The 26654-nt window shown below is 39.8% G+C and overlaps 1 protein-coding gene across 2 annotated transcripts in view; it reads right to left on the bottom strand.

The window, feature by feature from the left end:
• GNPTAB (N-acetylglucosamine-1-phosphate transferase subunits alpha and beta) overlaps window positions 1–17044 on the bottom strand; it is a 46826-nt gene extending 29782 nt beyond the window's left edge. For both annotated transcript variants that reach the window (XM_082068380.1, XM_082068381.1), the window contains exons 1-7: window positions 16802–17044; window positions 11812–11897; window positions 5980–6099; window positions 4074–4115; window positions 3301–3506; window positions 2573–2637; window positions 2169–2303 (exon numbers count right to left, since the gene is read on the bottom strand). In XM_082068380.1, the coding sequence (XP_081924506.1) occupies window positions 2169–2303; window positions 2573–2637; window positions 3301–3506; window positions 4074–4115; window positions 5980–6099; window positions 11812–11897; window positions 16802–16918 (771 nt within the window). In that variant the 5' untranslated portion in view covers window positions 16919–17044. The remainder of the gene's footprint in view (window positions 1–2168; window positions 2304–2572; window positions 2638–3300; window positions 3507–4073; window positions 4116–5979; window positions 6100–11811; window positions 11898–16801) is intronic.
• Window positions 17045–26654: the final 9610 nt, after the last annotated feature.

Consider the following 26654-nt stretch of genomic DNA (forward strand, 5'->3'; position numbering starts at 1 on the left):
TCTGATGGTCTGCTGGCCTTGGGTTAGCTATGTACTATGTATTTTTCACTGTGTTAAAAGTTCTCATGATGCCTCCTTTAAAATGCGATACAAAATTCCATTCAATCATGTTGAAGGCAGACAAATCCACAATGAAATGGCAGAGAAGGGCTGTCAGAAGGATGAGAGGGATGGAGAGTAAATGCTGTGGGATGAAAAGCCAGAGCCACTCTCTATGAAAAGAGAGGGAAACAAGGGAAACAAAGGAAACAAGGGAAAGTGTAGAGTCCTGCATCTGGGAAGGAACAACCCCAGGTTCCAGTATAGGTTGGGAGATTACAGATTAGAGAGCAGTGTAGGGGAAAGGGACCTGGGGCTCCTGGTGGACAACAGGATGACCATGAGCCAGCACTGTGCCCTTGTGGCCAGGAAGGCCAATGGCATCCTGAGGTGTATTACAAGTGGGGTGGTTAGTAGATCAAGAGAGGTTCTCCTTCCCCTCTACTCTGCCCTGGTGAGACCACATCTGGAATATTGTGTCCAGTTCTGGGCCCCTCAGTTCAAGAAGGACAGGGAACTGCTGGAGAGAGTCCAGCGTAGGGCAACAAAGATGATTAAGGGAGTGAAGCACCTCCCTTACGAAGAAAGGCTGAGGGAACTGGGTCTCTTTAGTTTGGAGAAGAGGAGACTAAGGGGGGACCTTATTAATGTTTATAAATATATAAAGGGTGAGTGCCACGAGGATGGAGCCAGGCTCTTCTCGGTGGCAAACAATGATAGGACAAGGGGTAATGGGATCAAGCTGGAACACAAGAGGTTCCACTTAAATTTGAGAAGAAACAACTTCTCAGTGAGGGTGACAGAGCACTGGAACAGGCTGCCCAGGGGGGTTGTGGAGTCTCCTTCTCTGGAGACATTCAAGACCCGCCTGGACATGTTCCTGTGTGACCTCACCTAGGCGTTCCTGCTCCAGCAGGGGGATTGGACTAGATGATCTTTCGAGGTCCCTTCCAATCCCAAACATACTGTGACACTGTGAAAAGATGACAGATGTAAACAAAGGCAAAAGAAATGAGCTATTTAAGCTTAAGTAACTGTTTAAGAGCTCTCTCTATTAAGCTGTTGAAGCATGTGTAGGAAGAGGGGTAAAAATATGTTCACTTCAGAAGGTTTCTACAATACCATTAGTGAGCTTAAGACAGCGTGTTAACACAAGCCAAGACAAGAAAGAAGAAATTCAGGCTGGTCACACTTCAACTTAATGCAAGCTATGAAAGGGGTTACACAATAGTGTCTGCAATAGCAGAATACATGACTTGTAACTCAGCCTGCCAAAAAAAAAAAGAGACAAGAAAAGGAAGTCATGCTTGTTCAGGCACCAAGAAACCATAAAGTAAATTCGCAAATCCTATTGGTGGGCATCAGACTAAAGAAGACAGATCACTTATGCAATGACATCCTTCTATCCCTGCTAACTTCTCCTCCTCCACGAGCTCCCTGGCCTCAGTCCCTTTCACACTACCAATCACATCTCCCTCCAATACATAAGTCACTGATTTTCACGGACTTTTGAAACTTTTTACTTATCTGTTAAACCTGGCTGTAACTGGAAAAGGTGTCCAAATGGCAGGGCAGAACAGAATGTATGAAACACTAATGGACAGCACAGCCACACAAGTTGTGATCTACTGTTGCCTTGCAGGCAGATAAGTTCAAGCGCAACTTGCTCAAGGCCGTACAGAGTAGTTGGCAGAGAGAAATACAGTATTCAGCTGTGAAACAATCCAGTGTTGTTAATTAAGGTAATTCTTTTAAAAGCAAAGAAGGAAGAAAAAAAGCTAAGAAGCTACATAAACAAAATTCTGTCACATTAAACACGCCAGTGCTATAGTATACTTCAGCAAGACAAGAGCTAATAGGAAATGGCTGAGAGAAACTGATAAGGCTGGTATGTTTTAATCAGTTGCAGGCTAGCAAATCTAATACCTAATAATTTGCAGTCACAGAATGGACAACTGATCTTTTGAACTTAACTATCTGAGTCACTGCTTACTTCACAACTCAAGAACAGAGTCACACAGAAAAACAGATTACTATCAGAAACATCCTAAGTCTCCTAGGTGGGTGAGATCCCATATGTGAACCATTCCAAAAATCAATACAAGTTACTCTTTCCTTCAGACCCTTACCAGTTTTACTTTAGAGGCCAGGCTCTCTGGTAGTTTTGATCGTAGCTGATTTGTTTCTTTGAATGTAGCTGGAAATCCACTAAGGAAGGCCAAGTCTTGCATTAATACTAGACCTGGAACTTCTTTGTCTGTAGTCTAAAAACAAGAAAGCAGGATATCAAGACTTCTTTAAACTTGCAGTTATTCACATTAATCTGTCAATCCTTCATCAGGTGCCAAATTTAATAGTGTATATTTTGTCACTTAACCCAAACTTCAAAATTTAAATAAGGGTTATTTAGAAAAGTTTTCACTTCTTACTACATGTGGGTTACGCAAAGAGAATAGTACAGAAACATTTTCTGAAGGTGTAAAAGAAGTTTAACATATACAAAAACTAATCAACAGATCTTAAAAATACATACCAAGTAACCCCTCCATACTATGTGTTTGCTGTTGTCTTTTAACATTCCAGAATGGGCAGCTTCAACTAGAATAAATAAAACGCATTGCAAATCAAAAACTGAAAGTCACTTCTTTTGTCACTTCTAGTAACTAAGGTGTTTTTGCTAATTAAAAAGATTTGGATATGTGTGTTGTGAAGAGTTGTCTTTATAACTGGTAAACACCAGTGGTTGGGCTAGTGGGTGGTAGTGGTCAGGCACTAGATATTAAACAAAATCAAAAGCCCATACCTGTTCTAAGATCCTACTTACATATGCTGGACACATGGATAACTTTAAGGTATGCAATCCTTTGAGCAAGGGCAAAACTTATTTCACAACATTCAAACTAGACTTCACAGCAATTAAAAGAGGATTTCTAAAACTAATCTTCCTCAGTCTAGACCTCAGTCTTCTGAGATTATCAGTGCAACACAGATATTCAGATATCAAACCTGTTTTGCAATAGTCTTTTAAAGCACGGAACACTAATCATCTGTAATCAGGTGTCTAGGAGGTAAGCAAACAGTATCACTGATGTCATCATTCAGAGGAACACACTGACAGCGAGAGAAACTGAATGACTTGCCAAAGTCAAACAGAAAATTAGTGGCAGAGTCAGTATTGGAGGGGAAAAAACCTATTTCACAGCAGCTTACTGAAAAGCTTGCTCTATAAAACTGGCTGGGATCCACCAAATATGTTCTTACCATCCTTAGGGCTATCAAAAACAATTACAGTCACGTTGGTAGAAGGATTTTTTGGTTTTGCTACAAAAAACATGTTGTTAGCAGCTTGTAAAGCAGGATGAATGGACAGCAGGTCTTTCAGGGTGACATTGGTAGGCAGCGCAGGATCCAGGACAAGCATTGGCACTTTGATGCAGTGTGTCAGCAAACACTCCAGTTGCCTCTCACTACAGCAAAATACCAAAGGTATATTTAATACAAGCAGAAAATTTAAGACGAAAAAATCAATGATAGATGCAACAAGATATGTTTTTGCAAAATCTGATTGATTATTTCTAACTTCTGCTGGAGGAGGGAGAAGTTACTAAGAGCATGCTTATTTTGCTGTAGAAGGCAAATATCTGACTGTTACAGCTTAGCTCATTCCCATAACTGTTTTTTCAAAAGTTTCCAAGATTTCAAAGTTTTAATTACAAAATTCCAAGTACATAAGCGTTAAAAATCCACAATCAGAATAGGAACTATGCCTAACCAGTGACAAGGGTATGCTTTCTGAACTTTAGAAATAGTCACATTTTAAGAAACTCATTCATAAATGTCACAATAACATTACTTTTATTCAACATATATTCAACATATATATTATCATGCTGTCAAATTCTTTTGAAGTGACACAGACAAAAAGCATTCACAGGCTATAGAAAACCAAACAACCTCCTGAACCAGCATCTGCCTTCAGCTAACGAGTAGGACATCATTTATTCCAATTTATGCCCCAAATCGCAAAAACTCACCTCTTCTTTGTTGGTTCCGTTGCATTCTTTCCAAGGATTTCCCTATTACAAAATTAAAACAACTACATTAAATAACACTGACTTGACAGTAAGGAATTTAATCTAATTTCAGGATGTTAACAGAGTTAGACACACAATGCTAGAACATCGATAACCCAGTTATAAAATGGCCCTGCCACAGCAAGCACAGGCTGACATAGGTGCCCCTCACTGTTCACTCTCATGCAGCATAGCTCAAAAAATCTTGGCTGTGCAGACAGCTGTTCTCAGGGATTATTATTATATTACTTAACAAAACCAATGTTGATATGAAAAACACTGGTAAGCAACCAGGATGAAGTGAACCGAAACTAGTTGATTGTTTTGCCTAACATACATGTTTTGGTAAGGTCTATCATGCATTTGCCATGTGCATGTAGAAGTTAATGAGGATTAATGTAAAAGGTAGTACAGTGCTGATTACAAATAATAATTACTATCAGAAGAGTACCCTTTCGCACACATTAACAGAAAGAAAACCACCATCCATCAAGCTACTCTCTCTCACTGAAGATTAAAGCACCTGAATCATGACTAGCTCACTTCAGGCATATCAACAAGAAAGTTACAACTTAAGTTTTCCTATGCAATACAAAATATACTCTCATTAGAGATTTATAGCATCTTTGTCTTCTGCAGTTATTAATATCTAGATCTCATTAAACAGTTATTTTTGTAACAGTGCTAACTGATTTCAAAGTACATGAAAGAAGTTATACACAAGGGAGAGAATGAGCTGCTCATGTAGATAATGAATGTGGCATAGACATGAGTCTCACTCATAAGCTTGATACCAAATTTCCAAATCAGTATCAAGGAAAAAACAGTAAGTAAAATGGGAATCACAGCATGAGTGATGACACAGCTAAAACCACTAACATTTGCTATATGAACTGCTAGGAAAAGATTAGTATAAATCTGAAAGCTTTTCAGAGCAGAGACTATGTCTATGTTTAAGATCCTTAAATTTAATGGATTTAAAGTTCTACCAATTATTTAATTGTTTAGGTAGCAAAGATCCACAATTTCACTTATGATTACATTGTCAGTGGTACCTAGACTGCAAGTTATAACACGCAAAAAAATCAGATCAATGTGCTCACTTGTGGATTTCAGATTATTCTGAATTAAACTATTACGACCCTTAAAATACAGAGTCGTTCTTCCATTTAGCATGTTTTCTGACCAAAACAGATCACGTGACCACAGAGTTGCTTATTAAGAACTAAATCAATGGTTACAAGACACAATGTAAGGTATCTGCAGACACCTGTGTTTGAAGCCTTAGATCAGTATAGTACAATCTGTAACACCAAATGCAGAAATACATGTCTTTCCCTCCTCCTTTAGAACACTAACTCATACATTTATTTCATGGATAAATTATTTTCCTCTTTCTCAGTTTCAGAGTTCGGGAGACTAAAAATCTAACTTTAAAAACAAGCCTTAGAAACATATGATTAAGATTTTATTAAGCCCATTCTAAAAAGAAATACTGGGGGGCAGAATGAGGAGGAAGAAAGGGATGAAAAGAGGTTATACATATGAGATACAGTATTATTATAATTAAGAAACTGAGTTATAGAAATCAGTACAAAGTGACATGCAAAGCACAGTTATCTGCATGGCATTTTACACCTTCAAGATAGAACAGCCTTAATTACTTTAAATTATTATGCTTTGTCCCTTAGTCTTCTGATTAGACAGTACTTCATAGCTAAATGTAGAAATGAAAAAAGGTTTCATGAAGTGAGAAAATATGCTTTGAATTTTCATGTTGAGTAACAGGGGAGAAAAAACAGAGGGCTAGTACTGCATTAGATTGCTGTTGTTGGTTAGAGGGAAAAAAAATGCATAAGATTATTACCTCATTATTTTCTGTTCTTCCTCCATCTGTTCTCTGACCTGTTGCAATTCTTTGATCAGTTCAACATCTGTGCCATTCACCCAGGTGTATACCACATCAATCGGCATGGGTAAACAAAGCCTACATAATTCAAATGAAAACTACATGAGCTGTTTAATATTACATTTTAAGTGTTTGTGGCATCCTATGATAGCAATTTCTGTCTAACAACAGAAATAGCTGGTGTCTGGGCTGCGAACAAGACAAAGCAAAAAGCTTCTCTAGCTATATATATCATCTCTTAATTATACACGTCTTTGATAAAACAGCACTGACATAAACCCCAAAAGATGTAAAGTGGCTATAACAGTTTAGTAACTAAGTAAAATCTGAACTTTATGCTCTAGATTTCACTGACATCAACCTATAATCCAAATCCTTCAAACCCATAAAATATTTCTCAAATCAATACCAGCATCCAGGCACGTCCTTAATTCACCAACTACATTTTACAGGACAGCACGAAAGTATAAAGACTTAAATGATACTTGCTGTTAACTAATTGCTCAAAGCCAACAAGAATTCAGCAGGTCCAGGTCTCTGTCCTAGGAATGCCTCTTCAATATTAATAATGGGGAATTTAATAAACCAACAGCCTAAGTAGGGTACATGAATTCAAACTCTAGACACAGCAGTCAAATTCATACTTGACATAATTTAATACCCTGGAGCTACTCCTGGACAGCTACAGGTTTCCTAGCATACTTAAGGCAAAGAAAAAAATTATTTGGGGTTGGTTTTTTTTGTTTGTTTGTTTGTTTTTTGTGGTTTTTTTTTTTGTTTTGTTTTGTTTTTAAATAATAATCACCTCTCCGAGGCCCACAGCTTTGTTTCAGCAGGTACCCCAGGCTGCTGCCATAGGGGAGCCTCTCAGTCCCAGACAGCAGGAGGATGTCCCAATTACTATTTTCAAAAGTTCCAGTGCCAACCTATGCAATACCTTCCTAAACTGCAGATAGCCTAGCAAACATTGATCACTTCTCTAATGCTGCGATCCAGGGGGGTCACACAATGAGGTTTTCAAGGAAGGGCATTCCCTTCCCACTCACCACATCCTTCAAAAAGAGACAGATCCTATAGGTGAGTATCTCCTCCACCTTCTCTTGCACAGCATGGCATACAGGCAACTTCCAGCCAATTTAATTTTCTACTGGCTGAGATTCAGTAACTGAAGCACAAAATCTGGTAAAAGGGCAGCCAGCAACTGGTCACACCACAACAGACAGGAACATCTTGTACTCAATCACTATTCCTAACTGAGCTATGGCACGTAGACGATAACGGTGGATCATTCTGAGACAGTCTGAATATCTAAGAAGTGCTGCCTTCCCCAGCAGCACCACCCGGACAGAAAATCTCTGTCACCTCTGACCTGCAACCCTGAGGAGGCTGCCCTCTCAACTACCAAAAGAAGCCAATTTACTGAATGCAACTACCCTTCTAATCAGTTCTTTCACTTCTTTCTCAGGAGTTGTCACTAGTTCCTCATTCATTAACATGTGCAACTCAAGGCATGCTTTGAACTAAAAAGTCTTCCACAGGGGCAGAAATTCAACAGCAGGAGATCTTTCGGCCTTTCTACATTTGTTATGGGTAGTTAAATGATTGGATTGACAGTCCCTTGATTGCTACAGCTAGGACAAGAGTGTTTCAGGTTGAAGCACCTGACTCAAGTCAGCTCATTTCAAAAATACCCAACCGTCAGTCTTCTGGGCAAAGTGCACAGTGTATTTTTCCCAGGCTTCACTGAAGAACATGAAATGTCAAAAAAAAAACCAGCCTCAACTGTAACTCTTTCTAGGATATGAGCCAATTTTGACTTCTGTGAAGACCCTCCCCAGTTTATCATTTACAAATAATGTGTTTCTGTGCAACAGCACATACAACTATGTAATCTGCTACACTTAATTTTTAGCACTGAAATGCTGTCACAAACAGCTAAACGCTAATAAACTCCACAGAGGAAAAGCATTTTTGGTCAGACCCAGGTACGTCAATTCTGAATTAACCCTGGCATAGCAAGCTGATTCTTCATTGCCAGGGGCATTAGAGACTAGTAAAAAATGTGATTAAAGTGAACTGTTTGCAGATCCACTAGTTTCATTACTTAAAATTTATCCAAATAGATAATTTTTCTTAATGCATTTTACAGCATACATTGTTTGAGAAAAGTAGTGATTATCAAACATAATAAAAAAAAAAATATATACACAAATTGGATTGAATACTCTTGTTGCTTCCAATTAGGATCAGTGTTAAGAATTCACCTTTTGGTCCTTGCCAAAGCTTTCTGGTTGGTTTCATGGCTTCTTAAAAAGTACTGAGAGATTTTATTTTGAAAAGCAGGTAGTGGCACTTTGCTTTAAAAGGGAACAGGAGAGCCACTTCTGAATTATCCTTCTCAAACACTATTTTTAATACAAAGAGTCTTCTGCAAATTGTTCAAGGTCAGAAAAGATCAAAAACTTTCTCCCTCAAATTCTGTAGGTACATTTCTCCTTTATGTGGATTTATACATTTGGCCTTCACCAAAAATACCAGCCTGGCAAACAGATTAAGGCCAAGATGAGCTGCCTAAATGGGAATTATGTAACACCTTTCTACAGAAAATCATCCATTTTCCCATTTGCTACTGATTTTAATGTCAGCAAACATGGACTTCGGAAAATTTCTCGGAGAGTCTCAGACATTTAATAAGTTGAGTCTTATTTGGATACTCCTCTACATTTTCCTCTTTCAAAAACGTACCCATTTTTCACTTGCAAACCTAAACTAAAAATCAATAGGATCCTGCTTGAAGACAAAGCCAGTGCCACCAGGTCTCCCAGACAGGACAGGAGACCTGTCACATGGTGCTTCTTCTATGCACGTGCTTGGAAGTATTTTCTGTACCCGTGACATCTGTTTACCCGCAAGAGTCACGCTCACGGCCAAGGTTGCAGCTAAGATGATAAAGCCTCATTGTCTCAGCATCCACAGTTGCTGAAGGAATACTGCAGCCTCTGGATCTCTCCCAAGTGACTACACGGTGATCTCCAACCTTGCTGAGCCGCTTTATGAACGAGTGTAAGTCTATCACGCCCTTAAGCTCCCCACTGTAAACATTCCAGCCCTGCTGCCTGTTACATCTCTGTAATTACCCATCAGCTGCAACTCAAATGTTCCACTGCTATTTCCACTCCAGTATCCCTCAGCTCTCTAATTTGTGCATCTTTTTCTCTCTTCAGCCTCACTCTGCTCAACAATTAATGGCTCCCCAGTCACTGACAGCTCTCACTGTACCACACTGAAATCAGTCTGTACATTTTAAAAGCAGAGGCTTTTGCTTCTCATTTTGTTTCCATACGTATTTTGGAGTTTTAAGCATGATTTGGCCATGTCCTGGAATAGCAAAATTACACTTCAGCATTTGCCAAAATGCAGAATTTACTGGTGGAAAATAATAAAACAGTTCTCATACAAGACTCTCATGCATGCAACTCCATTATCTAGTTTCCTTCTTCTCCCTTTTATTTTCATACCAAAACTAGCTATGTCTTTAAAAATGGGTTTGGATGAGGTGGCTTGGTAAAAAGCCCTGGAATTTCTGCTCCACTGTTTCAAGTTGCTGAAGAGCCTGGGCAACCTAAGTAGGCAGTTTAGCAGCTGATGTGATGACCTGGAAAGTGCAACAGCTGAGGTGCCAAAGAACATGTGACAAGCAGGAAAAGCAAAGCAAAGCAATTGCTAAACTTCAAGGCAAAAAAAGAAGTGTCCTTTCATCTGGCAGACAACAACATTCAAGAGGTGTAACTAAGGATGCTGGCAATATCACTGTTTTTGTGTTACTCACAGAGAAGAGCTTTTGGAGTTTATAATCATGAGAAGCTTGCCCATATGCACAAGTTTGTCTACATTTTACACTGAAATTTTCTTTATAAAAGTTTGTAATCCAACTGTTTGACAAGAACAGAGATGTTTTCCTGCAAAGCTCCTAAATGATAATACTACTTTAATTGGGTTGAAGGTCCATGGAAATTTCTTAAAGGCCATGCAGCTTTTACTTTCCACTAAGGAGTGGATATTTGCTTAATTTCCAAACCAACAAGCTTTTGGTTCTCCAATTCTGAATATTTAACTCTAACACTAAAATAAGAACTGATTAAAATCAATGGATAAGCTAGGACCAAAACTGGAAGTCCACAATCCTCAGTTTATATATAAGCCATGTGACACCCTACATGTTGTATTGATAGCAGCCTTAAAAACTCCATCAAACAATCACTAGTAGAACGAATACTGCAAGAAGGAATACATTACTGCATTCAAAGTTTGATAAAAACAAACTGAACCCCTGACAAGGGACTTCTGAAAGTTAACAGATGCCTAAAAGTACATCTCCAGAAAGAATTTTTGTTGGTATGAATTTTTACGGGAAGTTGGTATCTGCACACAAATATCACAACAAACCTCCCTGTCGGGCAAGACATAAGAGTATTAAAGGCGTATGGGTGAAATGGAATAACTTATGCATCCACCATGAAAACTTTAAGCTTCTCCTCAGGCATTCAATAGGTCCTCCCCAGCACGCTGGATTTTTTGCTTGTAATTCAGAGCGATCAACACTAGCTAAGGAGTGCTTTTACACAAGAAAAATGAAGTAAGAAAACGCAATATAGAAATGGGAACTGACTACACCTACATCACAACAGTAAGATCTGAGATTTTGTTTTGGTCAAACTCAACCATTTTATAAAAGCACTCTACTTCATTATCACCCCGTCAGGCATTTGGGTACTGACAGGAACGAACTACCATGCTTTCATTTCAGCATTGCAAAAATATGTGAATTTTAAGCTAATGATCCATATGAGCTATATCACTCTGTTTTCATCTGTCATTTTTTGGAAAAATGGGGAGATGAGACTATGAAAGTGTGTAGGATTCACTGACACCATTCTATGTGCTTTTACAGAGTTAGCTTGCACTGGCTAAAGCGTGACAAATTGATCTGATCACTTCTGCTGTCCTGTGACTCAACACAATTCAAGGCAGATTAAGCATCTGCTTTCAAGGCTGTTTTTTTTGTTTTTGTTTTTGGTTTTTTTTTTGGTTTTTTTTTTCCATCAACACTTAACAGTCAGATGATATCTCCTTAGTAGCTTCTTCCACCTACCAATTCACAGTCCACTGACTTCCTGAACAACAGACCCCACGACTATTTAGAGACGAATGATGAAACCACAAGAAGTCACATAGCAGCTAACACAACTGAAACAAATGACCCACATGACTTGGTTTCCAGCTTTCTGTGAGTGACTTCTCCCATGCACTCAGCCTTAAAAAGCTTCTTCTTACTATCTTTGCAGCTTCTCTACTAAATAGTGTCCCTCATGAGATGTCACAGAAAATGCAAGGTAAATGAAAAATAATGTTTCAAAACACTGAAAATCAGAACTTTAAGTGCACAGCACTTATATTTTCCTCTATTAATATGGAAAAAATGTCACGTCTTCCCTTTATTGTTAACATTATCACCGTTTTGATGTTTCATTAGAGATTGGATTAATTAAATCCATTTAAAATGTACACTCTCTTATATGACCAGAGCTTCCAAATGCCAAACATCTCCCAAGCTGGGAATTAAATCAAAATTTTAAAAACAGTAAGTTTAAAATCTGCTGCAGATTTAGAGCCCATACAATAAGGACCTACTCAACAGTAGGTTACTTTATCTGGAAGACTTCATTTAAATATTTGAAAATTCCTGGAACAGTAAAATGTGCAATAATGTCAATTGCAAGTAAAGCTCACCGATTCTGAAAGGATTTGCCAGCAACATTGTCTCTGTATGAATCAAACATAACATGATACTGGTCTCTACTCCACTCCAAGACAACCTGCAAAGAAAAAAAAAATAAATAAAACACTTGATGTCACCACTTTCTAAAATTAGACACTTAAATTTCTCCTTTTGAAATGTTTAATCAGTATCAATTTCATTCAAATTGATCTATGCATTAATGCACAACTGACCAGACTTCAATTGAAACTAAGTTATTACACTGAGCCAGCAATGAGACCCAGAACGTAAGAGCACATTTGATTTAAATGAATTTCTCTGCAAAACGGGATTTCCTGTTCTGTGGACACACTTTTTAAGCTACTACTCATTTAGGTTGCCTCCACCTTATCACTTAGCCTTTAAAAATTCAGGAATGTTTTCCCACAACCGAGACCTAAACCAAATCTATTTCAAAACAAGCAAGAAACCCCTATCGCCCCCGGCATATTTTTTCTTGTCTTCCTTTCTATTCTCACATAGGACAAATTGAAGTATGCACACCTCTGAAATCTGAGCTTTGCAAACAAACAGCGAGGTCAGGGCATTTCAAATTATGCCAATTGACCTGGCGACAAATTTAAAGCACAATAGCTGTTTCCTGACACTAGCCACGTCTTACGTTGCAGCCAGACTAACCCAACAGCAAAGTACTTCTGCAGGCTGCAGCTTCTCTGCCGTCCCCCTGCACTTCTGTCCCCCGCCCCCACTTTAGCTCAACACAAGTTCACCTGACCCTGCAGTGAGCCAAGTCACGGAGCTAAACCAACAGAAAGATAAACCTTGATAAATCAGAGCACTCAATCTTCCTCTACTTGGTTCTTGGAGCAGAGGAGCAATGGTGAGAACGCATAGCTGAAGGCAGGGTTGTCTTCCCCACCTCCATCCAGCCACAAAGGCTGCTTAGCTAAAACCTCAAGCTGCGCGCCACTTAAATGCCCTTTGCCAGCCATCCCCATTCCTGGACATTTTCATAAATTAGCTATATGGGAAACCAATCACAAGACAATTCTTACTTCTGAAACTGCAACTTCACATTCCATTTCCATTCTTAAGTGTACATATATACACAGAAAACAAAGGCACATACTTATGTTTCCATTACTGACAAAGTATCTGACATCATTGTTCTTAACAGGAAAAAAAGAGACTTTTCAACACTAAAAATGGTTAATATGCTTTGATATAACAAAAAAGCATAAGTAATTTGAGACAAAACTAACACAAAACATTTAGGTTCTACTCCAAGATAAACTTGCTATGATACCTTTTACAGTGAAAGCCCAGTCTTAAATACTACAGTGGCATCTTGTGTTGCTTCAGAGATAAAGGTGCAGTGGCTTATTTTACATGGATAAGTATGTAATTATATGTACTGGAGAGGAAAAAAAAAACAAATACCAGGAAAGAGTAGCACTTACTTTACACCACTGTTACTAGATTTACATTTCACTATTGCTTATTTCTTATATTACAGGAATTATGATATATACCATTTCTCTAAGATAGCATTCAAAACCATAACACAAAGACTACCTCCCTCCCTTTTAAGATACACATCTCTACACCCTCACACCCACTAAAGCAAATTAAAGCCTTCTGGAAAGGAGGGAAGCCCCATCATGCGCCTGGATGACAAGCACACACAATTCCTGCCAGAGCTGCAAACAGTTTCTTTGTAACCAAGATCACATTTGTACAAGTTTATTCTCCTTATACAAAAGACACATGATTTCCCAGACAAACATAACATCTCCTTCCTTAAATACTAAAGTCAAGAAGTGTCTCAAAAGCACAGTAGTACTCTTTTTCATGTACAAGTCATTATGTCCTTCTGCCAAATACACTAGTTTAATTCAGCACAAGCAGAAAGATAACCACTCAGAAACATTTGCTACAACTGATAATGATGAATTGACACACACTGATCTGCTTCTTGAAGAAGTATTTGAGTAAGAATGTGATTTATTAAATGAATAATATGGGTCTCTAGAAGAAAAACATTAACCATTCACACATTTGCTTTGTGCAGCTGTAACTAAAAAGACCCAGGACAGCTCTCTTTAGAAACACGTTCAGGAAAAATGTTAAGTTCTTCCCACCTGATGGATTTTTTTTCCCCCCCTGTAACTGTTCCCTCTTGTCTCATTATCTGTGTTGCAAAATGCCCTGAGGCTGCACTTCTCTTCAGTTTTACATACTGATATTATAAAACCACTAATAGAACAACATTAAAAAAGGGGAGTGACATCTTCTACTAGGAGATACCATATCAGACAGGTGATAACAATAGCTTTGGCATACTCCAGTTATAAAACATTTTACAAAGCTGAGCAACCTACAGAAGGATGGCCAAGGAGGGTTTGCAACTAAACTGTCCTAAAACTCAAAGCTCATCTTACAACTAGATTACAGCACTGGTTTAGCCCTTGCTACCCTATGTGTTTTTGCAGAAATGCTCCTGAATCATGCTTAATGCACTGTTGTTTCGTGAAGTTCAAGCTTTTTTCTTGAAACCAAGCTTTTTCTGACCTTGAGACTGCGAGGGCATAGTTACCAATCCCAAATTATTTGCCCCAGCCATCCATTTCTATGCCAGCATTAATATTGATATTGGCATAACTCTAAGCAAGGAGATCTAATTTTGCCTCCTACAAAAGAAAGTTGGCTCTGGGGTGGGGAGAAAGCAGAACTGCAAATTCTGCTCAGACACCAGGATCTGATAAGCATTCCCTCACGCTTCTTTTTATGGCTTGACAGTTCCCCACAGACTGTTAAAAATGGTTGACCTGATAATTATAAGCAAGATTTCTTGGTTTCATTTTCAAAACAGTCATATATATTTATTGGTTGCTGCCTTGTGGACTCTGTATTGAAGAACAGAAATGTTTTCCATTCCCACTATAGTTATCAGAAGACGTCCAATAGTGTTTGCTCTCACAAGTCTAGCCTCTCCTAAATCCTTAAACTACCACCATTTACCAAAACACACCACTCCAAATCATAAAAGAGTAAAGTGCATACAAACATCTCTCACCACGATCATTTACCATCATTGTGTAAAAAAAAAAAAAAAAAAAGTTTTGTATGTATTTCTATACAGTCATTCCATAAAGGGTGGGGGCTTTGTTGGTGTTTTGTTCATGCTTTTTAAACATTACTGGTCACTTTTTTCTTAACATATAATTTTGAAAGTTTACTCCTACATGAATCTGCCAGTTCTTTTTTCACTAAATAGTATCCAAGCTTTCCAAATAGCTCTAAGAGGGCTGGAAACTTAACAGCAAACTAAGATTTTGAGGGAAAATAATTTTGAGCAGCGCTGATTCTCAGTGAAATCAGCCATAAGCTGGACAACTAACAAAGTGTTTAAAAAAAAAAAATTCAGACTTCTAAGGAACACTGAGTTTGGGTTTAAGACCTTGTTCTAAAGAAATGCAAAAGCATATTCAAAGTTTCACGGCACCAAGAGGTTTACAGCAAACCAAGTTGACAATTATGTACGAGCAAGTGGCTAAAAGTACAACACGATTAATTAATTCACTGATGGTTATGAAGTGTTTCAGGAACTCGTGAACACTACAAGACAGCAAGGATGAAGTACTTTATGCAAAGAAGACGTACAGCTACACAAAGTAAAGTTCTGATTGTGCCACACTTGAGAGTTTCAGGTAATACTCTTTATGGCCCTTCATTTTTTTCTGTATCTGAAAGCAGCCATCCAAATCTAACAGGGAGAAATAAGGAAAAAAAGAAAAAGAGGAAAAAAACTACATATACACAAAAAGCAGAAACTTAAGAAATGTAGGAATCAGGAAATACCAGTCTGCTTGCATTTAACACTGACATCCTTTTACACTGACAAAAATACTTTCTTTAATTCCCTGAATACTTACTATATTCTCAAACACTACACTGAAGCAGGACTGTTTTCTTCCCCTGCGGATTCTTTCATTGATGACTTCCAAAATAGATAGGGTAATATGAAACAAAACTTTAAAATATACTATAGACCTATATAAAAATCATACCTAGGAAAAGTAGAAGTTATATTGCATCATTTACAAAATAACAGGGAAACTGGGTCATAAGCAGCAAGCAATGTCACACAAACTCTGCTGAGCTGCAGGCATGTTGGAGAAGCGACTTTAACACTTTAAATTCTGGAAAGGAGAAAGATTCTGTCACTCCCTGTTGCCATTTGCACGTCACATGCAGTACAGCCTTTAGAATAGTCAAATAAATAAATAAAAAAAAAAATCCAGTACTAATAAATCACCTGATAAGGGAAGTGGAAAGAATTGCACAAGCTAAGAAAACACGAGCTCCTGGAGCAAGCAGATTTTTTTCAGCTCTCCATTGCCAGGGCCCGCCAAGGCTGTCAGGAACCCCCTAACACCCCTTGGGAGTCGCTGCACTCTTCCCTCACACCCGCCCTTCGCAGCAGAGTCCCGTTACTCCGCACGGGCGCACTTCAGGCGCCAGCCGCACCAGCAAGTGCGAAGGAGACCACCCGAGCCCGAGGGGGAGCTGCCACACAGCTGCTTTCCAGGCTGCGAGGGATAGAGCCCATATAGGCACAGCCGTCCTATAGCCAGCACCGCTCAACGCACCCAAAACACGGCACATGGGAATGCTCCTGTTCCTCAGCCGTGATGATATGCCAGAAAAGAAAAAGGAAGCACCACCAACGTAAAGCACGTTTTCTCCCTTATGCCTTAAAAATACATATATATGTACATAATCACCATTCACGCCCAAGCTACCTGCTGCAGGAACACACTGCTCACAGGACATGACAACTACCCGGCTCCCGAAAGGCAAAAAAGCCCCGAACCCAAACGCACCCGCGCTCCCCGTGCCGTGCCGCTTCCCGCCGGCACCGCTCTGCACGGCCGGGCTGCCCGAGGGAAGGGAGGGGAAGGCGGCAGCCTCGCCACACCGGTGCGGCGCCGTACTGACCTCCCCGAACTGCAGGGCGGAGACGATCATGAGGACGAGGCCCCCGAGGCAGAGGCAGGGCCCATACCTGTGCGACAGGCAGGTATAGGTCTGGCGCTGCAGGAGCTTTAGCAGCATGGCCCGCCGGTGGCCGCCACTGCCGCCGCCTCGCCTGGCGCGGCCTTGCAGCGGTGCGGCGCGGCCCGACCCGGCCCGCCTCACCGCGCTGCCGTGCGCCGGGGCGGGCAGCGGCCTCGCAGCACCCGCCCCGCTTCCGGCAGCGCCGCGGCGCCACCTGGCGGCGGCTTCGGGGCGGGCGGGAGGGGGCGGGGCGGCGGTGGATGCCCCGCCCCCGCGCCGCAGTGGCTCTCGCTCCGCTCCGCTTCGCGCTCCCCTCGGCTGTGGCGGCACCGGGCAGGGATCGCCCCCAGCCGACTCACGCTATTTCGGGGTTTTCCTCTGCCTGACCAAAGGGCCCAGCGCTATAAGGCAGTGAGGGGTCAGACTACAGGACTTTTTTACTTTTTTGGCCCCTCCCTTATGGCCTTGAGTGCTCAAGGCTTCAAGGTGCGTCAACGGTACCGACCTGCTGGAGGTGCTGGATTGGCCCTGTAGTTGTTTAATAAATCACCCAGATGACAAAATCCGCATCCAGTGTTGTGTTTGCAGCAGGTGGGCCACAAAATGTGCCAGGTGGTATGAATCTGAGTGCTCTTCTAACGCCTCTCCCCAGACATTTGAAAAATGAGCTGATGCACGTGAGAACATGCACCCAGGAATGAAAAACCACGCCAGTTTCATTGTCACAACTGTGCTTGTAACTCTTCCTTTGGTATCTACTGGCTGTAGAATAAAATGTAAATGTTTCGATGTGTAACGTCCTAGGTGATCTTGACATTATTTACCCACAAAACAATACTTGTGTCTGTGTAAACACCTCTCTGGCTTTGGCCAGCAGAGCTGCACCATCCTGTCATGCTACCACATATGCTGCAAAGCAAATTTGCTTTCCCTATCTGAGAGGGAGGACCACTGGATATCACAAGGGTACAGTAGACCTAGATGCCGAGATTTCATTTAAGCATTTCCATGCATGTTTCGGCACAGATAGGTTCATCAAAAGGGAACCACCAGGCTAGAAGAAGGTTGTTCGTGGAGTTCTTCAGGAACTGTTCTTGAGGCAAAAACATGATCACAAGAAACTAGTTGGAGGCCACTAACTGACAGCAGACTCTGCAAATCCTTCATCTGCATCAGTTTGGTTTATGCCATGAAGTTCAGCCACCTACATAGGACACTGCTGGTATCACCACTGTCAAAAGTTTAATCAGGCAAAGGCACTTCTGGTTACCAGAGCAAAATAAAATGGTGCCAGAGGACCTCATGAGGCCATGGACGGTAGCACCTGTCTCTGTAGTCCTTTATCTCTGCATCTGAAGGTCAACTTCTAAGTATTTCTTACAACTCAATGCAGTGACTTTTCTGAATAACAAACATCACCCACATGTTCTTATTTTTTTCCCTGTGTAAAGTAACAATGCCTGACCATTTCCAGAATTTTGTCCTAGTATATTTACACAGTTGTGGTGTGAGAGGACTGCACCTGGCTGTACCCTTTCCTCTTGACTCCTTCTAAAAAGGGAGTCTCCATCTTCTTTGTAGCCGCCCTTTAAATACTGGAGCACGGTGGCAAGGCCTCCCCTAAGACTTCTTTTCTCAAGGCTGAACAAGCCCAGTTCTCTCAGCCTTTCCTCACATGGCTGCTTCCCCATTGTTTGATCATCTTTGTGGCTCTTCTCTGGACCCTCTCCAGCCTGTCCACATATTTTTTGTATAGTGGGGACCAAAAATGAACACACTATTCCAGGTGTGGCCTGCTGAAGCTGAGACATATAACATCACAGTAAAGCAGAAAATCAGTCAGGGAAAACTGAATTACTTCAAGGCCTGGATTAATAATTAGTGCAAAGTGTGGGATGATACATTTATACAGACTAATAAATACTTCAATATAACACCAATTCACATAATCTTTATATAATCCTATAAGTTATCAGTCAAAGTACTCCAACAGATATAGACATGTAAAAAGCTACTGTACAAATCATGATGTGACTTTATCTGTCCTTATTGTAGAATACTCATGTTCAAGGAACATATATTTTAACTGAAACAGATGCACAAAAAGGAACAACAAGATCATGCCTTCTGAGAAGACACTAGAAGATTTTGTCTTGTTCACATGACATTAATGAAGATCAGAAGTTTATTTAAACTAAATGCAACACTGTCACGGTTAAAACAAAACAAATAAACTGAAAACAAGCAAGCAAACAAATATAAAAACAGGTCCTGGAATATATTTGAAATAGGAATAACAGGAATACCTATCAAGCCTTGAGAGAGCACTCAGCCAGCTTTTGACAGGAGACAGAACTCTTTACTCCAAATGTTCCCCTATATACCCATTTTGCCATGGATTCATACACTATTGCCATCTTCAGTCCACCAAGGGCTTAATTATCCCATGCAACACAGAAACTCATGATGGAAAAACAGATGAAAACAAGGCCACCCTCATCTTGCTAATTAATTGCAAGTTACAGGGTACACATCCCTGTAACTTGCAGGGTCAAATCCCTTTCTCAACAATTTGAATCCAAGTTGCTTGGATCCTTGTAAATCTGTCACGAGAAATTCTTTCCAAGCTGAAAACCATAAACCAGACCAGGGACCTTGCATCACTTTGCAGCCAGCTTTATGAGAATGTCTCTGAAAGGGGCAGGGCTCAGGCCAAATTCTCTTTTTTTCACATTTTATCTAATGCATTGCTTAGGCAGTCCAGGTGAGTATCTTGCTGTTGTATCCAAGAATGGGATACTTAACTTTCTTCATTTTCTCCAGTCACTGTACAGGCAAATGAAGCCAGATATTCTGATTGGAGCTGTAAATTCCACTAGGTGTCAGGGTATCTAAAAATTAGGAGCTGCCATTATAATCAAACATGCACTGAAGGGCCTTGCCAAATCACTATCCATGTAAACTGTTGGGCTCTTGGAATAATCTGCTTCCCTGTACTTGTATTTGCATTAACCTGAAGATGCGTGTAGCAGGGCTTAAAGATATGCCTTCTGTGGAATATGAACTAAACTAAATAAGCAGTCAAATAATGATAAACACACTTTATCTTGATCCTGATTTTCTGCAAGTTCACCAACATTTTACATCTCTTAAATCTCGGAAAGCTCTCTGAATTTGAGATGTTTTTCCTACTATGGTTAGACCTTCTTTCTGAAAGGGAGTAGAAGCTATTTTCAAAAGGAAAGTAATAACTACTTCTCTTAAACAGGACCGGACATCTTGTAATGTTCAAAGGCTTGAGGAAGGCAGGAGTTGCTGCTACTCTTCTTCATGTCTGCTGTGGGAAAACAACAATCACTCCCACTGTTCCTTCCTTAGAAAAGCTGAAGTATTGTGGAATACTCTCTGCAAATCATTTACATTCTAATTTAGTGGGATGGGAGAAGAGTAAGAGCTAAATATCCAAGGCAATAATGTAATTATCTTTGGTTGAAGCAGAAGACCAGAAACAGTCAACTTAGTATCTCAGGTGTCTCAGCCAAGAATAATATTCACTGCACACTCCATGAATCTTGCACTAGAGCAAAGAGATTAAACATGCTCATAGACTTCCAATGTTCATCACTTTATGGTCTGTTTCACAAACATGAATTAATCTTGTAGCACTTATGTGAAGCAAATATTACTGAGCACAGAGGCAAGGACAAAATTCAGAAAGTTTTATGCCTGCTTTGACTTTAGAACCAATTTTTCACATTACAGGACCTAACTGGTAGTACTCTAAAGGCTCAGCAGTTTGCTCTTAGGGACTTTAGTTGCATTTCTGAGCATTCAGAGGTGTCTCAAGTCAGGCAAGCAAAACTAAAGAACACAGAGGTGGAAAGTTTGAAGCAACTTGGCTATCATGATAGACGAGTTTTGCAGCAGAGGCAGAGGCCAATTTGCATTTGCTTATTGTAATTATGGAACCATAATTTCTATTTCTTCCCTATTCACAAGAGATTTTCTAAGATCATTTGTAAAAACGCAGCTGTGAAGAGGTTTGCCACATACACTGAAGGACAGAGAGGAGAAAAAGGTAGCCAACTGTTTCACTACTCACTCTTGTAATGCACATGCTCAGAAGGATTGAAATCCTCAAAAGCTCCTATAAAAGTGTCTAAATTCCTGTCGATTTTGGTCATAATCTACACACCTGCCTAAATGCCTATTCCATAATTATCTTTGTACATCTGGTCTAAGCAGTCTCTTTTCAGTAACATTTAAGGAAAAAAAAGTAATAAAAGCAGTTTTATTAGCATAAACATAGTTTAGAAAACCTCCTAATTTTTCCTTGGTTGTCAATACATACCATTGATGTTACATCTCCATAGCATGTAAAAATAGCATGTGTAAGTATCCAGGGTAGCTTTGTCTGTTTAGCAGAAGATGAGTAATAGTGAAACCTTGCCAGTGTGGACTTAGGGCAGGTTATGTGAGCTCCTGGTAAGAAGAATGCGAGTCAATAGTTCACAGCAAAAGCTGTGTTACAAGGTCTTCACAACTAACATGATCTGTAGCAGCTGGGTTAAAGCTAGCTGAGTTGTAGCATGACATTTTGGCATCTGGGGACACTTGCTGACCCACCAACAGGGACCTACAGCCCCTCTCAACAGCTCTGGCCAATTTCTTCCCTGCCAAAGCCCATGAAAGGTTTCTCTGGTACACTTGCATTGATCATTTACTACATTAACAAACTCTTAAGGACAAGCTCCTCTGAGAATTTATGTATCTTTTGCACACCTAGGAGCCAACAGAGGACTTTTTAGAGGGCTAGGCCCTAAACAGCAGTCAAAACAGGCTGGTGTGCTTGTCAGTTTTTTGAAGATCTGCATTAGCACTTTCTATGGAAAGAAAATGGGCGACAATAGGGCCTTCTCAGAGTTCTCTTTCTGCCTCTTCATCCACCAAAAACCAATATCTGAATGTTAATACCTACACTTCTGAAATTTAAAGCAGTACCCTTAGGCATATTGGAATGAGTAGCTCAGTACAGCACAATGAATTTGGTATTACAGCTATCTATCAAATACAATAATTAAATCACATTACTCTTTCAGAACATAAAAGAGTAAAAGACGGTGACTGAACATCCTTCAAAAAAGAATCTAATTTTGATTCACCATTTGTAGACATCTTAGCCTTTGATAAGACTCTGTGCCACTGACATTACCTCTAGAATAGAGACTGAATACAAGTGATGAGTTTCTGAGAGATGACGTTGTTCCCTGAGGTTATGCCTTGTAATGGATTATCTCTAAATCAAGTAGTATCTGAAGTAATTTTAGCAGCATGAGTGAATGCATTCTGATTATATGCAGCTAGTGAGAGTTTTCAGGTAATACTGTAGCAAAAGTAGAAATTTGAAAATCATGCTCGGTACTTTGGTGTCTCACTAGTTTTGAAAATTCTCAGATATTCAGCTCCTAACCCTCTGGATAGGTATGGAAGGAGCATTTATGACTTCTTACCTGAAAATTTTGTTGACAGATTATAGAATCTTCTTTTTTTTTTTTTCTTTTCTTCAGACCCCATTTCTCTACTGGCCCCATTTCTCTTCAGGAAAAAACATTTTATTATCTCTTAAACAGAAATCCTACCCTTTTCACTACTTTTTTCTTTGTGCAGATGCTACAAAGGATATTTGCAATAAGCTGAAAAGCATGGCTGGTATAATAGATATGAAGTGTAACTAAAGAAAAAAGGAAAACAATAATATATATGAAACAGAGGAAAAAAAAGGCAGTGACTGGAGAGCAAAGGATTGGAACAATGACATTTTGAAAATCTCTGAAAGCAAGCATCTAGATGAAGGTTAGGCAGCATATGCACCTGGCACCAAAATCAAATTTTCAAAGCATAATACTTGCCAACATTTTATTCTGAAAGATCCCATTATTTTCTGACTACTTCAAAGTAAAATAACAAAGGCCTACAGAAAGCCAGAATAAATCTTTTGAAACCTTCCAGATAGATGTACAATGTCATTGTGGTTAAATTATCAGTCACCTTGGCATGGTCTAGTTCTTCTGCAGAATATCAACTGCCCTGTCTTTTGTGGAAGATGGAATGAAGAGCCATCAAGTACTGAAATGAGTTAAATTAAACAGGGAGTTAGAATGCACTGTATTTAGGGTAGAATAGAGTTTATCAGAGTAAAATCTGGTTCTCTCAAATGTTTGATTATTCTAAGGAGTAAAAAGGTATTATTTTGTATTTTAACACTAAAAACACAGGGTTTTTAGTACATTGTTGTCATTGTTACATAATAGTGATGGAATTTATGTTCCTTTTGTTAATCCTAACAAATTGCAATAGCATAGAGAACAGACTGCATGTGTTTGATGGTTAGAATGGGCAGAGTAGTCCTTTAAATCCAATCAGCATCACACTTAGCAGAAAGAAATGGAGGCGCCTTTAATGATGAGGAGTGCTCAAGAAGATTTTGTGGCTGTATCAAATGGCACATTCTTTTTACCTGACAGTAGTAAGATGGAGAGTCAGAACCCTAGAAGAACATTTAATTTTGATTAGTTATCAATCACCCAATATGGATCACAGTATCAGACAGAAGGATGAAATAGATAAAGGACCTGTTTAGGATGAGCAATTTCCTTTGTTGCTTGGAAATATAGATTTTATGTCTAAAATTGCTTAAGAGACTACAAAGAGAGTAGAGTGGAAATAGTTACTACAGGATCTTTTTGGAAAGCCCTATTAACTGTTGTTCTTCATGTCTATTTTATTTCAGAACATGGTAAGAATTCATCACAAGTCCTTTACTTTCCTGTACCCTACACCTACAGTGAATTACTGTTATCTCCAGAAAAACTAGACTTTGAAATTTTGCTCCATGAGCCTCCAAGGAACAATCAGAATCCCCCAGGGCCCATCCAGGGAGAATGACCGGGGGTGGGGGGTTTCTCCAGCAAAACAGTGGCAGATGGCCCTATAAGATTGAGCAACCCACTCAGGTGGGTCCTCATGGGCAGCCTCTGGCCTCTCCTGCCCCTAGCAGCACTTCAGCCTCCCATTGAACCCTGATAATGGGCTGCAACAATGCACAGCTTGTACCACTGGAAAACCTGATGCCTCTATCTGCCACTGCTGTTTGTGAGTGTGGAAAAGCTGGTACAGACAAGACCCAGACAGACAAGACCCAGGCGTTGCTCATAATCTTTTCTCTGGGACTCCCAGAGTTGCACCAGCTTTTCCTCCATCCAGAGTTCCTCCCCCAAATAAGAAAACAGTGCTGATCTGTTCCCACAGGTTATCACAGTGCAAGGTGCAAAGCTGAGCATTTGCTTATGCCTCATGATACTGATTTCACTGCACTTTTACTGAACAAGAGTAATCTTTCTGACTTTATTTCATATTATTTGTGGTCTTATCTGAGTTGTTAAGTAGCACAAATCTGTGATATAAAAGAACTATGAAGGACATTGGCAAAGGCTAAGAAAGGGTGGAAAACACAGTTTGTTAAAACTGAAAAGACAAAATTGGACAAAATATTTAGGTTTTGTAGAATTACATTATACTAAGTAAGTTTGTCTGTTACATTTGTATCAGCTTGAGACAAACCGTTCCAAGATAAAGAGGTTTTGTAATATTAGCCTGAAGCATATGTAGCTGCTCTCTGTGGCCTTGTTAGACCTTGATGGCAACAGTGACCAGACAGAAAAAAAAGGCAGTTTTTGAAAGGAGTAAACAGTGGTGCAGCCAGCAATGTGCAAAGCATGGTATAAACAGAATGAAATAGCTGCATGCCCTGTATTTAGCAATATGCTGCAGTAAAGGCAGACAAACCAACATCTGTAAATTGTTGTGGCAAATCTAGTTTAACAAATGAAAACAGGATCAGGTTTTTCAGCAGTAGGTAGTCCCCATTTCCAGGAGGTTTTCTGTTGGACCTAGCACATCATTAGCCACTAGCCACTTCTGATGTTGAGAAAAAGATTTAAAAAATGATCTAGATGTGATAGACACACACCAGAGAAGTGAAGGGTGCAAGTAACCTGTCCAGATTTAAAAGGTACTATTGAATATTCTTCTTATCAGTGTTCAAAGTGAGATGCTTATGTACCTAGAAAAAGTGATTGCCCCACTATTGCTTCAGTCCATGAGCCTTCAAACCAGCCCTTCCTCCCAAGTTGGTTTAGCTACCTGTGTTTTCTGTTAGAAAGAAAATGCCTGTCAATGAAAAATAAATAAACTTTTCACCAGCAGTTGAAAAGTCCATGGTGTACACACCCAGAAGGCATCAGGAGTGCATTTGAGTAATGAGTGCATTCTTTTAATCAGATACAGGTTAAAACAGTAAGGAGAGCAGAATGGGAAAGAGATAAGTTTAAAAACCAGTGTATAACCCTTCTCAAATGGGAAGTGCCCAGGCAAAATTTATTCAAGGACACAATGTTTTGAAAACTGAAGAGTGCTATGTAGGTAACAGAGCAAAACAATGAGCTTCTTACATGACACTTTGCACAGATCTCTTTATGCTTCTTAGGTAATTGAAATTACCTGACTTTCCTCAGAAAGTAATGCAATAAAGAAAATACTCACATATAATATATATAAAATCCATAGAAACCGGATTGTGAGTAAAATCGAAGATAAGTGGGAACACAAGTACCACCAGCATTGCCTATTTTAGGTCTCTTCCTCAACATTTCCTTTACCTTCATATGTTTTCAAATCACTGACACAGATGTTATTATTTAAATATCTTGACACATCTATTTTTCTAATTATTATGATATTATATTCCACTGACAAGCATAAATTTATATCAATGTTTTAAACATATAGAAAGTAGTCTGATCACTTTTCTAAACCACAGAATCATAGAATAGTTTGGGTTGTAATGCACCTTTAAAGATCCTCTAGTCATGGCAGGGACGTCTTTCATTAACTCAGGATGCTGAAAGCCTTGTCCAGCCTGGGAACTGTTCCAGGGATGGGGCATCCACAGCTTCTCTGGGCAACCTGTTCCAGTGTCTCATCACCCTCATTGTAAATAATTTCTTCCTTATATATAATCTAAATTTACACTCTTTCAGTTTAAAACCATTACTCCTTGTCCTGTCACTACAGACCATGGTAAAAAGTCTCTCTCCATCTTTCTTATAAACCCGCTTTAAGTACTGAAAGGCCTCAATAAGGTGTCCCCAGAGCCTTCTTTTCTCCAGGCTGAACAACCCCAAGTCTCTCAGCCTGTCCTCCCAGCAGAGCTGTTCCAGCCTTCTCATCATTTCTGTGGCCTCCTCTGGCCCCTCTCCAACAGGTCCATGTCTTTCCTGTGCTGAGGCCTCCAGAGCTGGACACAGAACTCCAGGTGGGGTCTCACCAGAGCGGAGCAGAGGGGCAGAATCACCTCCCTCAACCTGCTGGCCATGCTGCTTTTGATGCAGCCCAAGATATGACTGGCCTTCTGGGATGTGTGTTGGCTCCTATCTAATTTTTTATCTACAAAAATCCAGTGAAGCTACATTAAAGCCCATAGTTACTTTATATTTTTATACTGCCAAGTGTTTTAATATAATTCGTCCAAAGCACAATAAATCAAAATATATAGACCTTCTTTAAAAATCACACTAATGTTCTCAAGACCAGCAAATAAAATGACTTCCCGCAAGTTTATGAGTAGCCTGTATTTTTTACTCCTTGAAATTCCTAATGATCTTTTGAAGAACATAGTACTAATGGTGCTGACAAAAAAAAAAAAAAAAAATCACTGCTCAAATTATATGTTGTT

Source organism: Streptopelia decaocto (genome assembly GCF_964273445.1).
Source record: "Streptopelia decaocto genome assembly, chromosome: 1".
In the NCBI taxonomy this organism is placed as follows: domain Eukaryota; kingdom Metazoa; phylum Chordata; class Aves; order Columbiformes; family Columbidae; genus Streptopelia; species Streptopelia decaocto.